Source organism: Enoplosus armatus, chromosome 13, assembly GCF_043641665.1.
Source record: "Enoplosus armatus isolate fEnoArm2 chromosome 13, fEnoArm2.hap1, whole genome shotgun sequence".
Classification (NCBI taxonomy): Eukaryota; Metazoa; Chordata; class Actinopteri; order Centrarchiformes; family Enoplosidae; genus Enoplosus; species Enoplosus armatus.
This window is the reverse complement of record NC_092192.1, coordinates 546,833-561,343: the sequence shown is the minus strand read 5'-3', so window position 1 is coordinate 561,343 and position 14,511 is coordinate 546,833. Positions and strand designations below refer to the sequence as shown.

General features: G+C 46.4%; 1 protein-coding gene across 1 annotated transcript; it reads right to left on the bottom strand.

The window, feature by feature from the left end:
• Positions 1-4,362: 4,362 nt before the first annotated feature.
• Positions 4,363-13,410, bottom strand: fam53c (family with sequence similarity 53 member C). Its single transcript, XM_070917585.1, has 7 exons — positions 13,311-13,410; positions 9,409-9,480; positions 8,757-9,031; positions 7,609-7,666; positions 5,689-6,090; positions 5,081-5,634; positions 4,363-4,656 (listed from the first exon to the last, which is right to left on the bottom strand). The coding sequence occupies exons 1-7, from the start codon at positions 13,408-13,410 to the stop codon at positions 4,363-4,365; spliced, it is 1,755 nt and encodes a 584-aa protein (XP_070773686.1).
• Between the last annotated feature and the right edge of the window lie 1,101 nt (positions 13,411-14,511).

The following is a 14,511-nucleotide window of genomic DNA, read 5'->3' as shown; positions in this document are numbered from 1 at the left end:
GTTAGTTTGTCTTTTTTAATGTTTCGATTTACAGAATAATAGAATATGTTCAGTTAAGGCTTATGTTGGGCGTCATGGAGCGATCAACAGAAACAAACTGACGAACTGGGAGGGGGGTTACAGGGACACTGTGTGTTACAGGGACACTGTGTGTGTGTGTGTGTGTGTGTTACAGGGACACTGTGTGTTATAGGGACACTGTGTGTGTGTGTGTGTGTGTGTGTGTGTGTGTGTGTGTGTTATAGGGACACTGTATGTGTGTGTGTGTTACAGGGACACTGCATGTGTGTACAAGTGCGATACGGGGACTGTCTGTGTATATGCATTACAGGGACTGTCTGTGTATATGCTTTACAGGGACAGCGTTTCTGGACACATCAGTTTTTTTGAAACTTTTCATTTTCAATTATTTTGTAAATTTGGGTGAACTGACCTGTTTTTTTCCGTCTACTTTGATGCATCACCAAGTTAGAGTTCTAATTGACAGCACATGAAGCTAACAAGTGACACAAGCTAGCTTATAACAAATGTTATCCTGTCCATAAAGGATTAGTTCAACATTTTGATAAATCATCTTATTCTTTTTCTCTTTGACAGTGAGATGTTCAGATGGATATCTACCTTATGTCTGTGTGTTAAGTACAGAACTAGAGTTAGGTTGTAGTTAGCCTAGCTTAGCATAAAGAATACCGCTAAAGCTCACTGATAAACACGTATCTCGTTTGTTTAATCTGAACACAAACAAAGTCTACAGCTATTTAGACACAGTGGAGCTTTGAGTTAAATGCTAACATTAGCCTGCTAACATGCTGAAAATGACAACACTAACGCTGATGTTAAGAAGGTATGTTTACATGGTTACTATCTTATTTTAGCATAAAATGTGGTTAATTGATTGTATTAGTGTTATTTTATATAAATTATTACTATCATCATCATCATTATTATTATATAAATATTGAATTTATTTGGATGCAACTGCTAGCGGTTTGCTGCCGTCCTGCAACAGTTGTTTGACATGTCAGTAGTTATTTTCACACAGAATTACAAGTCAGAGGACAATGTGAAGGGTTGTTTCTCCCCCTCGGCTATTATGATTTACACAGAACACCTCACCTGACACAGTTTTGGTAGAACCTTGTGGTGGCCAGTCTTTATGCGAAGCTAGGCTAACCACGTACTCCAGCTTCCAGACTTAACACATTAACATGAGACTGAATTCCATCTGAACATCTCACTCTCAAGAAAATGTGACCATCTCAAAATGTTGAACGGTTCCTTCAAGAGTGCTGAATCAAAATCACCAGCAGGGTGTTTTTCAGTTCATAAATACAAAAGACATTTTTCCCCCCAACAATGTGACGATGAAAACTGACATTAGACAGAAAAGAAAAAAACAATGGCACAAACTGAAACTCTGCATTTTGCACTCACAAATCAAACACAGACGAGTTTTAAGCCCTCCAACATCCAGACTGCAACAACTCGCTAACACAAAAACAATCCCTTCCTTTACAAAGTGAATTCACTGCTGTTGTGTTCAAACAAATGTCTGAAAATTTAACAGTAAACTTGCCACAATCAAATGAAGATAATCCATCACAGTCAACATTCAGACACCTTTATTTTTTCAGTCAAACGTGTTATTGAATGCTAACTCTTTCCCCTTTCTGATGCATTCAGGGACATTTCAACATCTGATATCTGACAGTCGTCTGCTGAACTGAAATGACCAAACACACTTTACCTTCTTCAAACTTTTTTTTTATAATGTTCCTGCTTACTTGTTGATTGTCTTCTGGGTTTGAGTTTCTAACATTACTCTTCGTTGCTTTTTCGGCAGCTGACCTTCAACTCTTGGAAGTTAAAGTGTCCTTGAACGCATCGCTAAAGGGACGTCTGTTTTCAGCCGTGTTGCGTAATAACAAAATAACTTTTAAAGTAAATAAAACCACCTAAACACTGACTGTGATCAACTATCTCACTGCAGGTTGAATTTCACAGAAGTGATCGGAAAGAAAATGGCTACCCGGAAGGAGGGAAATCAATCTGAAACCTATTGGAGGAATTGAAATGATCAGCAGGAATGTGAAGTATGAGTCTCAGTACAAAAGCTAAAATGTGTAAAACAAGCCGTGTGGTCCTTTATGCAGCAGTGCAGCTGTCAACAACAGCATGGACGCTCAGTGAAACGCAGTAAAAGGTTCTGAGAACTGAAACGTGCGATTTTTGTTCTTTTTTGTGGGTTTCAAGCCAAAATTGGACGACAAAACAAAATAAAACAAAAAAATCACATAACGAGCGTTTTCAGTCCACTTTCCCAACACCACATTCACACCTGGTGGGTCTGTGCATCTTCAGCATCAAGATTGTATCCAGACTGAAATTTGATTCAGCTACTTAAATGCATTGTTCTCTCCAAGCTCCACAAGCAGTGAGTATCAAAGAACTGCAAGTTAGCATCGAATGTCCGGCCAGATTCAGGAGTTTCCTGTCTGAGGTGTAAAAGTGGTTTGTTGATAGCTGATTTTCTGGAAACTAAACGTATCATTAAACGTAACTAGCGTGAGCACAGAGCACATTTTGGCCATTTAAAATGTGCAGTGTGAGTTAACGCACAATAAAACCGGACAGTGCTTCAGACTGTCAGGAGTCAATGTGGATAAACTGCATCTGGATTCAATCTGGATTCAATCTGGACACGAGTCACATGACTACCAGGGGGGTCAAGATGTCAGACACACACACAGACAGGGTGGGTGAACAAGGAGTGTGTGTTGTGTTTTCCAGTGACGGGTGTGTGACAGGTGTGTGACAGGAATGTGTGAACACTCAGGTGAACAACAGCATCAGTGGCTACCTGCCCTCGGCAAGGCCTTACGGGTCGACACCACAAAACAGCAGCGAACATGAACGCATCACCACACTGAGGTCACATGACTGTGATTCACAGCTGTTCACACAGTTGTGTGTGTGTGTTTTTAAGTCTTTAAAACACTTTGTGTTTCTTGTTTTTTATGCAACACCAGACTCAGAACTCTTAATTACTTATGTTAGAAATAAAGTTGTGCCGATCAAAGACTACCGATTCTGGTCAAAGGCACTCTTACTATCATAAATGTCGATACGAACACGTTGTGACATTTAGTAAAGTATTCAGAACCACGTGGTCGAAGACTAAAATGTTTTACTCAGAAAATCCAAATTTACATCTCGGAGACTTCAGGCTGAGGTCGATTTATTTCATCATGAAAACTGTCAAATCAGGACACTGAAATAATAATTCATTATCAGTGATTAATATTCAACATAAGCAGCTCTAACTTGTGTGTTTTAAAAGATTAAATCTGGTGATATTCTACACATTTCCTCATAGTCAACAAATCCCATAGAAAGACAGAAACCAACCAACAAAACTATCTGTGTTGCCAAATGACCGGTCAGGACCTGGACCTGCCCACGCGTCATGTAGCTAGCCCAGTGTTTCTGCTCTATGCTGGAGTCCAGATTTTGTTCTGCTGACTAAGAAACTATAAGTTATTTTTTTAAGTTTGTTACTTATATAAATGTCATATGGAAAGTTCTTAGATTGTGAGTTGAACTTATATTTACTACTAAAGGGAAGCTTTGGGAGGACGGACCCTTTAAACTGCAGATTAACTCTTTGGCGGAAGAGATCTGGTCTGGCTTTGCGTTGTGGTTCAGGACTGTGTGATGTGGTGGTGATGCTTCAGATTGGCGCTGCAGTGCGGCGACGGCCTCGTCAGACTGTAGTGTGTTAAAGAGAGACTCAGCAGCTGTGTGTTGGAAGACACCTTGACGCCAAGAAGCACCTGGACAGTCTGAGTCCAGTCACAGAAGCGGGAAAACTCTGCATCTGGGCTTCAGATACCTGAACAACGGCTTGTTGGTGTGTTAGCCTAAAGCTAGCAGGTTCAAACTGGCAATGCTGACGATGCAAAGATCATGTTTAACTCATGTAACTGAGGTCAGATGCAGGAGGACAACCTGTGCTGACTGGGACTCAGAGTGTGGAGGTTTCCTCTCATCGCAGGCGACCAGAGTTGCTCTCTAGATCCTCACTTAGAAAACAAGGAGGATTCCAAGTGAAGCCACAGCGCCGAGTCTTTGTTGGTGGTAGTCAGATCATCACTGTCGTCGTCAATCAGCTTCGTTTACCCCAGCTCATCCAATGAGAGAAGGTGTTGTTCCTGAGAGCCTTGCTGATTGGTGGCAAGGAGGCGCGGAGTGTTGAGACAATGGTGGTCCGGGGGGGGGGGGGGGGGGGGGGTTCAGATCAATTCAAAAATAAAACTAAATCAAAAAACTGAAAGAGAGAACAGCCTTCCATTTACAAATGCGTCAGTTTTCTTCTATTAAGTTCAAGTCGAGTTCTGTACAATCCCTCTCAAACACCGCCTGCTGCGCCGCCTCGCGCTCGCCTGCTTCCTCCTCCCCGTCGTCGTCCTCGTCGTCCTCGCGGCACTCCTCGTCGCTCTCGCTCAGCGGCCCGATGCTGGTCCTGCCCAGGCACTCGGCCGGCGAGCAGGAGCCCCGGAAGTCGCCCATGAAGGCCTCCATGCCTATGCAGACGTCACCGCCGCAGGCCAGCCTGCCGCCGCCGCGCTCCAGACACTGCGGATCGATGCTGCGGGTCTGCAAGACAGCAAGGAGGGAAAAACAAACACAGAACTCATCAGAAGTGTCGAAGCAGACTGACAACCAGAGCTGCACCAATAAATCAGCAGATATCAGCTTGTTTGATGGCCAATAATTGACAGTAAATGTCAGTGCAGCGATTTAGAGTTGTTCACGACTACAAGAAATGCTGCTTAGAGAAAAGTCTAGAGCTGCGACTGACAAACTGCTCTCATCATTGATTAATCTGTTGATAGTTTATCTGATTAAATCAATGAATCACAAACTCCAAGGTGACGTCAAATGTTGTGTTTTGTCCAAAATATTCAGTGAACAGAGAAAAGCAGAAGCTGCAGCCAGAGAACATTTTCATTTTTGCTTAATACATGACATGAAGAAAATTAGTTTTTGTTCAAACTAGTTGATCAATGTTCTGCAGTACCTGAGTCATCTTGGTGAAGTCGAGGACGGGTCGGGCGCAGGGTCTGTCGGGGTCGCGGCGCCTCTTCAGACCTGGTTTGAGCAGCAGCAGGTCGCAGGGCTGCGAGTGGCAGCGCGGCAGCTGCGGCGGCAGACTGCGTCTCAGAGACGACGGCGTACTGCAGGCTGAGGAGGGCGAGGCGGGCACCGGGCCCCCCCGAGCCGCTCCGGCCACGGCAGAGCAGCCCGGCGGAGGTGCCGCCGCTTGGCTCGGCACAGGAGGGGGAGGCAGGAATGTGGAGGCCGCCGAGTCTCTGATGAGCACGGGGGAGAGGGAGAAACGCCTCTGAGGAGGGGGAGGCGGGTGGAGGGGAGAGGGCGAGGAGGAGCAGGAGGAAGGGGAGGGAAAGAAGCAGCAGCAAGCTCCTCCCCCTGCCGCTGCCTCGATGGGGTCCCAGGGGAAGCTCCAGGGCAGTGGGGAGTCCGGAGATAGCGCCAGGCTGAAGAAGGTGGGGCTGGATGAGGAGTGTAGCGACGAGTTCAGAGAGGAGCTAGGAGCGCGGAGAGGACAGGCTCCTCCCCCCGCTGCACCTGCCCCTATACCCCCAACTCCCGCCCCCACCCCCCCACCTGTGACCCCTCCTCCTGCTCCCCCATGGCACTGCTGGCGACTGACAGGAGTCCAGACCCGCGAGGCGCTGGGCCGCCAGGTGTATCGGCAGCGCGACAGGTCCTCAGGCACCGACAGCGAACGACAGTGGCGTTTGGGGGGCGGGGGAGGAGGAGGAGGGGGCCCGGGGCCAGGAGGGGCCACTGGCACTCCGGGGAGAGACAGCTCGGACGCTGAGGTGCTGGGCGCCAGGGGCCGGTGCTGCTGCGCCTGAGGGGGGGTGCCGTCCAGGGGGTCGCCCCCCTCCTGTAGGTGAGCATCTGGGGGCACCAGGGGCACGGGGCCGGGGGGGAAACTAGAGCTCAGTAACCCCCCCTGCAGGCCAGACTTGGAGGGAGGGCAGAGCTGCCAGTAGCTGCTCTCTGAGACACACACACACACACACACACACACACACACACACACACAGTTAGTCATGTGATGACGCTATGTGATGTCATCATGTGACATCAGAATCAGACTCAGAATCAGAAATACTTTATTGATCCCCGGGGGGAAGTTGTACAGTACCGGTGCTCCCATTCAAGAGTAAAAAGTAGCATAATTTAGAACTAAAAGTATGTACAAAATATAAAAATAAGAAATAGAAAATAAAAAATATACACATTTAAAGTATTTAAGTGAACAATGAGGTAAAAAATATATACAATAACAATGTATTTGTATGTATGTGTTGCACTGAAGTGTATGACTATATATCTATTGCACTTAAACATTTAGAATAAATAGTGAGGTAGTGTATGAACAGGTGAGGTAGATCCAGATTTCCAGTCTCTTCCTGAGTGTCTGACACTCAGAGGGAGGAGTTGAACAGTCTGATGGCCACAGGCAGGAATGATTTCCTGTGTCGCTCTGTTGTACATTTGGGAGGAATGAGTCTCCCACTGAAGCTGCTCTTGTGTCCGACCAGTACGTCATGGAGAGGATGTGAGACATTGTCCAAGATGCCCCGCAGCTTAGACAGCATCCTCCTCTCTGACACCACCGTCAGAGAGTCCAGCTCCACCCCCACACCGTCACTGGCCTTGCGGATCAGTTTGTTTAGTTTGTTTATCAGACATCATGTGTTGCTTCATTTAAAAAGGAAAGATCCGACTGATCTCATTTCAGAGACACATTGAAAGCTGAAGTCCCTGAAGGTGTCATCTGACCGGCCAGAGGGGAGCCGGTCAGATGGCCGCTGCCCGCTAAGGTTTATCGGGTTACTACATGTTTGGGATCTGTTTCTCTACCCGCCGCACTTTCACTTCTTAATCACTTTAGTTATTTTTCTGACTACAAGTTCAATTTACAGTGAGCTGAAATTAGACTCTTCAACAGACCATTCCAAAAATCAGTTTTCATCTTTGTGTCACAAGGAACAAAATCTTTTGAAAGAAAACGCATTCATCTCCTCCGTCTGTATCTCTTGTTGGACGCATTCATTCTATAAAAATGACAAAACTCCACACATTTCTACCTCTCTCAATGTGTGCCAGTGTTTTTTGATTACTTGGATTGATCTTGTCGTACATGTGGAGAGGTAAACACCCAAGTCAGGACGGTTCAGTGTGTCTGCAGAGCATCACGTCTCTGTGGCATCATATCTAACTATTGTAAATGTTGTGTTTTAAGGCAGTTCTTACTATGATATGCATTTCCCCCTTTTTCCTGTTGTCACTATTGAGTTGCATTATGGGAAATGTGGAGTTTGACTCATACAAGAGACCAGATGTATCTCCAACTCTGCTAGACAGATTTGGGCCGTTCTGTCTCTTGTGAGTACCTCAACTTTATGGAAGTAAAGTACTAAATTAGTAGAGTACTCTTATAAAAGTATTGTTCATTTAGAGCAAATCACAGGTAATCCTTCTGAGTGAGATTTATCTATGTACACTCACCAGGCATCAAGCCATCTGGGGGCCAGCACTCTGCGAGGGTTTTTGGGTCCAGCAGGGACTAAAGGACAAACAGACAGAGACAGGTTAGACACTTCCTATTTTACTACTAATACATTGTTGATTGTATGTGTTGGCATCACACCTAAAACTCGTGGGAGCTGTAGTTGTTGAATGCAAACAGAATGATTATGTTTTAAGAAAATAAAAATGAAGATGAAGTGTTCCTGACTCGTTCATCTTCATTTCATAAAGACTGCTGGAGGAAGTTGACCTGAATGAGCTTTTTCTTGGAGCATCATCTAGTGGACATTTGAGAGAACTGCAGCTTCAGCTGCAACAGTGGAATATAATTAAGTACATTTACTCAATTACTGTGTAATTTGAGGTACTGGCATAAAGTACCAGTGCTTGAGTATTTTCATTTTATGCAACTTTACACTTCTACTGCACCACATCTCAGAGGTAACTATTGTACTTTTACTGCACTACATCTGTCTGACAGCTTTAGTTACTGGTTACTTCCTGCCCACTGAAAACCACGTATCTCCAGATGTTTGTGATGATACGTGCGATGCTACAAACACATGCTGATCTCATAGAATGACGCATCGCTGTACATGAAAGTACCCAACAGTATACAAAGTACTTCAAATGAGCTCAACCTGAAACATCTACCATTACTGTGATACTGACAGTACTTATACACTGACAGTACTAATATACTTTTACTGTGATACTGACACTACTTAGATACTGTTACTGTGATACTGACAATACTTATATACTTTTACTGTAATACTGACAGTACTTACATACTTTAACTGTGATACTGACACTACTTAGATACTTTTACTTCAATAAGTTTTTGAACGCGGGACTGTTACCTGTAGTGTAGTGTTCTCACAGTGTGCTGTATTAATAAAGTTTGTGTAAAGCGGCAGCTGCTACTATGTCAATAATGGATTAATGGTGAGGAACTCATTTTTTCAAAACATTTAATGGTTTCAGGTTCTGAAATGTGAGAATTTGCTTTCATGATAGTAAATTAAATATTTCTGGGTTTTCAACTGAATCAGGGCTTATTTTAATGGATAAAGGCTAAAATAAACCTGATGATGCTGTTCAAAGAGGTCATGTTGACATCTCACCAGGTAGAAGTCCCCCGGCTGAGCAGGGTCGCCTTCCAGAGTCTGCTTCCTCAGGCTCTCCACCAGCAGCGTGACCACAGCATGGTGGCAGGGGATGAGGGGGGAGACGGGGGAGGGAGGCGGGAAGGAGACAGGGAGAGGAGGAGGGGGAGAGAACAAGGAGGAGAGGGGAGGAGGAAGGAGAGAATCACGCCCGTTTGTGTGTCTTTCCGTCCGGTCCGTCACAGGAGGAGAGGGGGGAGGGGCTGAGGGCTGAGACTCCTCCTCCTCACCGCCTCAGGGCCAGGTAGCCCCGCCCACTCTCACAAGGACATCGTCATTCAGCTGTTGCCCCTGGCAACACACCTGGAGAGGAGGGAAACGCATGTGACAATTGTAGAGTCACGCATGTTCAATAAAACAGTCCAAGATGGTCCAACTGCAGACCTCACATCTGAGGACCTTCAGGTCTGAGAGCCAATAGGACGAGAGTTCCCCACAGGTGAGGTGTGTCACTGAAGTATAAAAGCAAACATGTTGCTACTTTTACAGTTAATTAACTCCTTTAGTCTCAGAATTAATTAAAAATCTGCTTAAAAACTGAGTGTTAATACATTAAATGTTAAGCTTGCTTCATGCTTTCCACGTCTCCACGTGACATAATTGTCATCACCTGCCTCCATGTGGACCACGTTGACCCCTATGTGGGCGTCCACATGCAGCCCAAAATTTGTGACCGTGCAGACTGTACACATAGCAAGCGCATCGACTGAGCATGCTCTAGAGTACTGGTGATGCTTCTCATCTCTTACACCAGTGTACTGTACTCCTCGTCCCAACGTGGACTCTCAATTGTACTATGAATGGAGGTGTGTGTGCGTCCGCACGACCAGTACAAGTCTGCAGCTGTCTGCGAGGCTTTAATGTAATGCTAACATGCTGTTAAAGAGTAGCTTGTTGTGTTTTTTTAAGTAGCTTGAAGTAACTGTACAACACAAGAGAGGTTTATGTTTTCAGTTTGATTGAAAAAAAGAAAAAGAAAAAAGGCATTTAGATGGATTTTGTCTGCCTGGGCGGGACTTAATCTACCTGGGCGGGCCGCCTCAGTAGATTAAGACCCGCCCAGGTAGATAAAATCCAATCCTCCCGATGGAGACTGGCACCTTGCATGGCAGATTGGTCGCCATTGGTGAGTGAATGGGTGAGTGAGCCTTAGCTGTAAATCGCTTTGGGAACCGTGAAGGTTGAAAAGCGCTATATAAGTGAGATCATTTACCATTTACGTTTTGGCAGTGCACCGGTTGTTGTCTATCAGCTGTGGCAACCACAGTGGCGACCGTTTACCGGTTAATGCCGATTAATGTCAAAGTGTATGCCGACATCGCTCAACTGAAGTCGGCTCCGTCTGTGGAAACACTTCAAACATGACGTTTACGACGGCATCACCTGAATGTGTCGATAGCGGAACGAGACAAAACCAGACTCCTCCCCACAGCGTCCAGGTAGCCTCTCACAGCAGATTCAAAACATGTCAAAGTAATAACTGTTACTACAGGAGTGTGTATCACTGCAGATATGCGACCATACTCGGTCGTAGAAAATACATAATTTAAGCATGTGGTCAAAGTGCTTGAGCCCTGCTATGATGTGCCTTCAGTGTGCATGTTAGTCAGTCTGTTGTGTCCGTCCTGTATAAACCAGCACAAGCTGCAGGAGCTCAGGAGTTATCAACAGGTCAGAGTGATGGAGCATTACTGACATTTCTGTTACTTATTTATTTTTCTGGACAATGTGTCAGTATTTGAGTGCATTAACTGTTACAGTAAGAATGATGGCCAATGAGCCACTGTTGAATGTTTATATTTTTCAAAATAAATGACATGGCATTTTTTGTTTTCCCTGCTGTACTGAAAACATAACAAACTGTGACCCCAAAACCGAGGTTCATACTTAACTGTGAATTTTGTGGACCATTACACCTCTAGTGTTGGATGCCAAAAAAAGTGTTAATGTGTTAATGTTAACGTTACTCATCCTATTTTAACTTATGAGGGTAGTTGGACTGGGGGTAGTTTATTACTGAACCCACACATCACACGCCGCGCCATCCACCACCACAAGTAAATTCTCAACCTGTGGGAAACACTGGAGAACACTGAACACTCCTCCTACAGGCCGACGTCAACGTTAGCTCCTCCTACAGGCCGACGTCAACGTTAGCTCCTCCTACAGGTCGACGTCAACGTTAGCTCCTCCTACAGGCCGACGTCAACGTTAGCTCCTCCTACAGGTCGACGTCAACGTTAGCTCCTCCTACAGGCCGAGGTCAACGTTAGCTCCTCCTACAGGTCGACGTCAACGTTAGCTCCTCCTACAGGCCGACGTCAACGTTAGCTCCTCCTACAGGCCGAGGTCAACGTTAGCTCCTCCTACAGGTCGACGTCAACGTTAGCTCCTCCTACAGGCCGACGTCAACGTTAGCTCCTCCTACAGGCCGACGTCAACGTTAGCTCCTCCTACAGGCCGAGGTCAACGTTAGCTCCTCCTACAGGTCGACGTCAACGTTAGCTCTTCCTATAGGCCGACGTTAACGTTAGCTCTTCCTATAGGCCGACGTCAACCTTAGCTCCTCCTACAGGCCGACGTCAATGTTAGCTCCTCCTACAGGCCGAGGTCAACGTTAGCTCCTCCTACAGGTCGACGTCAACGTTAGCTCTTCCTATAGGCCGACGTTAACGTTAGCTCTTCCTATAGGCCGACGTCAACGTTAGCTCCTCCTACTGGCTGACATCAACGTTAGCTCCTCCTACTGGCTGACGTCAACGTTAGCTCCTCCTACAGGCTGACGTCAACGTTAGCTCCTCCTACTGGCTGACGTCAACATTAGCTCCTCCTACAGGCTCACGTCAACGTTAGCTCCTCCTACAGGCTGACGTCAATGTTAGCTCCTCCAACTGGCTGACGTCAACGTTAGCTCCTCCTACTGGCTGACGTCAACGTTAGCTCCTCCTACAGGCTCAGGTCAACGTTAGCTCCTCCTACAGGCTGACGTCAATGTTAGCTCCTCCAACTGGCTGACGTCAACGTTAGCTCCTCCTACTGGCTGACGTCAACGTTAGCTCCTCCTACAGGCTGACATCAACGTTAGCTCCTCCTACTGGCTGACGTCAACATTAGCTCCTCCTACAGGCTCACGTCAACGTTAGCTCCTCCTACAGGCTCACGTCAATGTTAGCTCCTCCAACTGGCTGACGTCAACGTTAGCTCCTCCTACTGGCTGACGTCAACGTTAGCTCCTCCTACAGGCTCAGGTCAACGTTAGCTCCTCCTACAGGCTGACGTCAACGTTAGCTCCTCCAACTGGCTGACGTCAACGTTAGCTCCTCCTACAGGCTGACATCAACGTTAGCTCCTCCAACTGGCTGACGTCAACGTTAGCTCCTCCTACTGGCTGACGTCAACGTTAGCTCCTCCTACAGGCTGACATCAACGTTAGCTCCTCCTACAGGCTCACGTCAACGTTAGCTCCTCCTACTGGCTGACGTCAACGTTAGCTCCTCCTACAGGCTGACGTCAACGTTAGCTCCCCCTACAGGCTGACGTCAACGTTAGCTCCTCCAACTGGCTGACACCACCTGCACTTTATGAAACAACCAGGACGTATTCTTTTGGTCACTCAGCAGAGTATTTTTTTCACACAGAATGTTTAGCTTGATTTTAGCCACAGAGGGAAGGACACTCCCCCATCACCATCAATGGCCAGAGTCAGCAGCTTCAGGTTCCTCTGTATCCACATCAGCGAGGATCTGATCTGGACTCACCACATCAACACCATCATAAAGACAGCGAGAGACATCGCGCAGTGTACACCGTCATATCGCTCAACACTAATCTGTCCCAGTTTCGGTTGAAGTTAATTGGTCATATGGAGATTTCTGCAACGATTAGTCAGCAAATAACTTTCTCAATTAAGCACTTAATCACTTGTCATAAAGAAGTGAAAAAAGCTGACATCTTCATGTTGCTCGTTTTGTATAGCTAACAGTCCTAAACCCAAATGTATTTTAATATAATATATAATATACACACACAGACATATATATGTATATATATATACACATATACACACACACATATATGTAAACCTCACAGATGAGAAGCTGAAATGTTTGATATTTTAATTTGGAAAAAAGACTAAAATGATTAATAGATTATCAAAGTAGTAGCCTAATCGATTAACAGACTCCTCGCTTCAGTTCTGGGATTTTATCTTGATATAAATCAGAATCAGACTGAGAAATACTTTATTGATCCCTGGGGGGAAATTACACAAAGATCATGGCCCCCTGGTCCTCCCTGTATGTGTGGCAGTGTGGCATTAAAGCATCTCTGTTACTGACGTAGTCATGAGCATTGTGGCTCCTGGTACAAATGAGGTCAGGGGCCACAAACAGTTGAGACCCTGGTTGCACTTTCAGGGCTAAAACACTCCTTATTTTGATGTTGGTTGCTGAGGCAGCCGCGTTAATCAGGGTCTAGTTAAACACGTGGTTCGTTGTGGTTAAATAATGGCACTGTGGTTGGTGATGACGGGCAGTCCCTGGCAGCGGAGGCCATTGTGCAGCCTGAGCCGAGCCGCCTCTCTGATGCCGGACTGACTGAGGCCGCTGGGCATCTTCGGCTGCCGCTAGCTTGTGGCTAACAGATTCCATTGTTTTCAATGAGGGATGCTAACACGCACACACATATATATAACGGTCCTCCCGTTTGAGTTCAGAATAAACGGGGGAATGTCATTAAGACATTTTGACGTAAACTTCGTGTAGAAAAATAAAACATTAAAGATTTCCAGTATTAAGGCAGCCGGTTACATCACCGAGCGAACTAACGTTGCCGTGCAGCTCAACATCACCTGAACAGTTAGCTTGCTATAAATAATATGTCATGTCGTTATTACTTTCAAGGTCGGCACAATAAATTCAGCCATTTTGCTCGCTGAAACAAAACGGCTGACTGGAGAGTGTGCCTCCACCACAGCCTCACGGGCTCCGGGGGCTCAGGCTAGTCTGCTCCGCAGGTCTGCGGGGCTAACGGGGAGCTACACTGGCCGCCTGGCTGCATCCAGGGGCAGCAGCTAGCTAACGGTAGCTAACTGACCTGCCCAGCGTTAGCTGGCTAGCAGCGTTAGCCGCGATGATTTCACAAACAAATCCAGCAGATATCAGAGGGGATGTTCTCGCCTGTCGTCCCTCCTCCAGCCTTTAGCTGACAGAGCTTACTTCTGAATAATCCCGAATGCCTCACATCCCAATTCACAGCCAGAATCCGTGCTAGCTAACAATAATAATAACGGTGATGATAATAACGTCTGGCCGGCCTGTGAGCTCTCTGAGCAGCTTGAGAGGAGGAAAACACGGCGGGATGCTGCGGGATGGATCAGCCCGGACTAGCTAGCTACCACAGACAGAGAACCACACACAAGCGGTCATTTTACTCACTCTCGGCTGGCCGCCGTGCTTACCTTGTCGGACAGCACCTCCGGGTGACGGGGTGAGGCGGCTCCGGTGGATGCAGCGGGCTGGCAGACAGCGGCGGTACTCGGTGTATTGACCCAGTATTATTATAGAACAGAACGCGCCGCTCCGCCTGCCGCCGCTGTCAGCACCAAACCGACCACAATGAATTAAAGTCTGGATTTAACCGCACACATCGGGCACTGCAGGGTCCGGGACGATCCTAAACATCGGCTGCAATCAATGTCCAATGTCTTGTAATT

Bases quoted from the DNA above. Each gene is read 5' to 3' on its own strand.
- fam53c (XM_070917585.1), bottom strand. From the start codon at position 13,410: ATGCCCAGCGGCCTCAGTCAGTCCGGCATCAGAGAGGCGGCTCGGCTC. The intron at 9,481-13,310 runs GTGCCATTATTT...CTATGTGTACAG, and splicing joins GCCCGTCATCACCAACCACA to TCTGCACGGTCACAAATTTT. The intron at 6,091-7,608 runs GTGAGTGTACAT...TGTGTGTCTCAG, and splicing joins CCCAGATGGCTTGATGCCTG to AGAGCAGCTACTGGCAGCTC.